Source organism: Emiliania huxleyi, assembly GCF_000372725.1.
Source record: "Emiliania huxleyi CCMP1516 unplaced genomic scaffold EMIHUscaffold_41, whole genome shotgun sequence".
Taxonomy (NCBI): Eukaryota; Haptophyta; order Isochrysidales; family Noelaerhabdaceae; genus Emiliania; species Emiliania huxleyi.
The window spans coordinates 111678-112488 of NW_005198900.1; the positions used below are offsets into that span (position 1 = coordinate 111678).

At 66.8% G+C, this 811-nt stretch overlaps 1 protein-coding gene across 1 annotated transcript in view; it reads left to right on the top strand.

The window, feature by feature from the left end:
* EMIHUDRAFT_436368 (hypothetical protein) overlaps nucleotides 1-811 on the top strand; it is a 3415-nt gene that overhangs the window by 1603 nt on the left and 1001 nt on the right. The window contains exons 6-8 of the mRNA XM_005769716.1: nucleotides 43-122; nucleotides 388-439; nucleotides 577-777. Coding sequence (XP_005769773.1) covers nucleotides 43-122; nucleotides 388-439; nucleotides 577-777 — 333 coding nt within the window. The remainder of the gene's footprint in view (nucleotides 1-42; nucleotides 123-387; nucleotides 440-576; nucleotides 778-811) is intronic.

Here is an 811-nt window from a genome sequence, read left to right on the forward strand (position 1 = left end):
CCTCCGAAAGGCTAAGTCCCCCACGGTACCCGAACCCCTCAGGGAAGCGGCCACGATACGCACGTCGACGCGACGCTGCGTTGCGCCGGCGGCGGCGTCGGGAGCTTTGAATGCTCGCTGAGGCGCACGCACGCACGCACACACACACACACACACACACACACACACACACACACACACACACACACACACACACACACACACACACACACACACACACACTCACTCACACTCACGCACGCACGCACACGCGCGCGCGCACCGCGCCTTGCTCTCTCAATGCCGTGCGGCTCCTGTCGTTAGACGTGGAGTCGCGAGGGACTAGCCTGGCCCTTGCCCCGTCGCCTCGTGCGAGTGGAGGAGAGTGCCTTAGCTTACCTTATCTAGGCACGCATCTCCGCGCGAGGCCATCATCTGCGGCTCGCGCGGCGTCGTGCGGGCGCCGCACCCGTTCTGGTGCCCTCTAGCTGTGCAGCGTGCGTCTCTTCACACGTCCCAGCTGTGAACAGGCGCCGTACCCGTTCTGGTGCCCTCTAGCTGTGAACAGCGTCTCTTCACACCTCCAGCCGTGAGCAGGTGCCGTACCCGTTCTGGTGCCCGACGCAGCTGCTGGTGCAGCCGATGGGGGGCGCCGCGTCGCAAGCCTTTGGGGCGGAGAGCGAGACGAGTTTCCCCCTGCCCGACGGGCCGCGGGGTCCTTTCCACTTCGTCCACTCGGAGGGCCTTGCCTACGAGGCGGCCGCTGTCCACGCCGCCCTGCGCGCAGGCCGGCTGGAGGCGGCCTCCCCTCCCTCCATCCCCTCCGTCACTC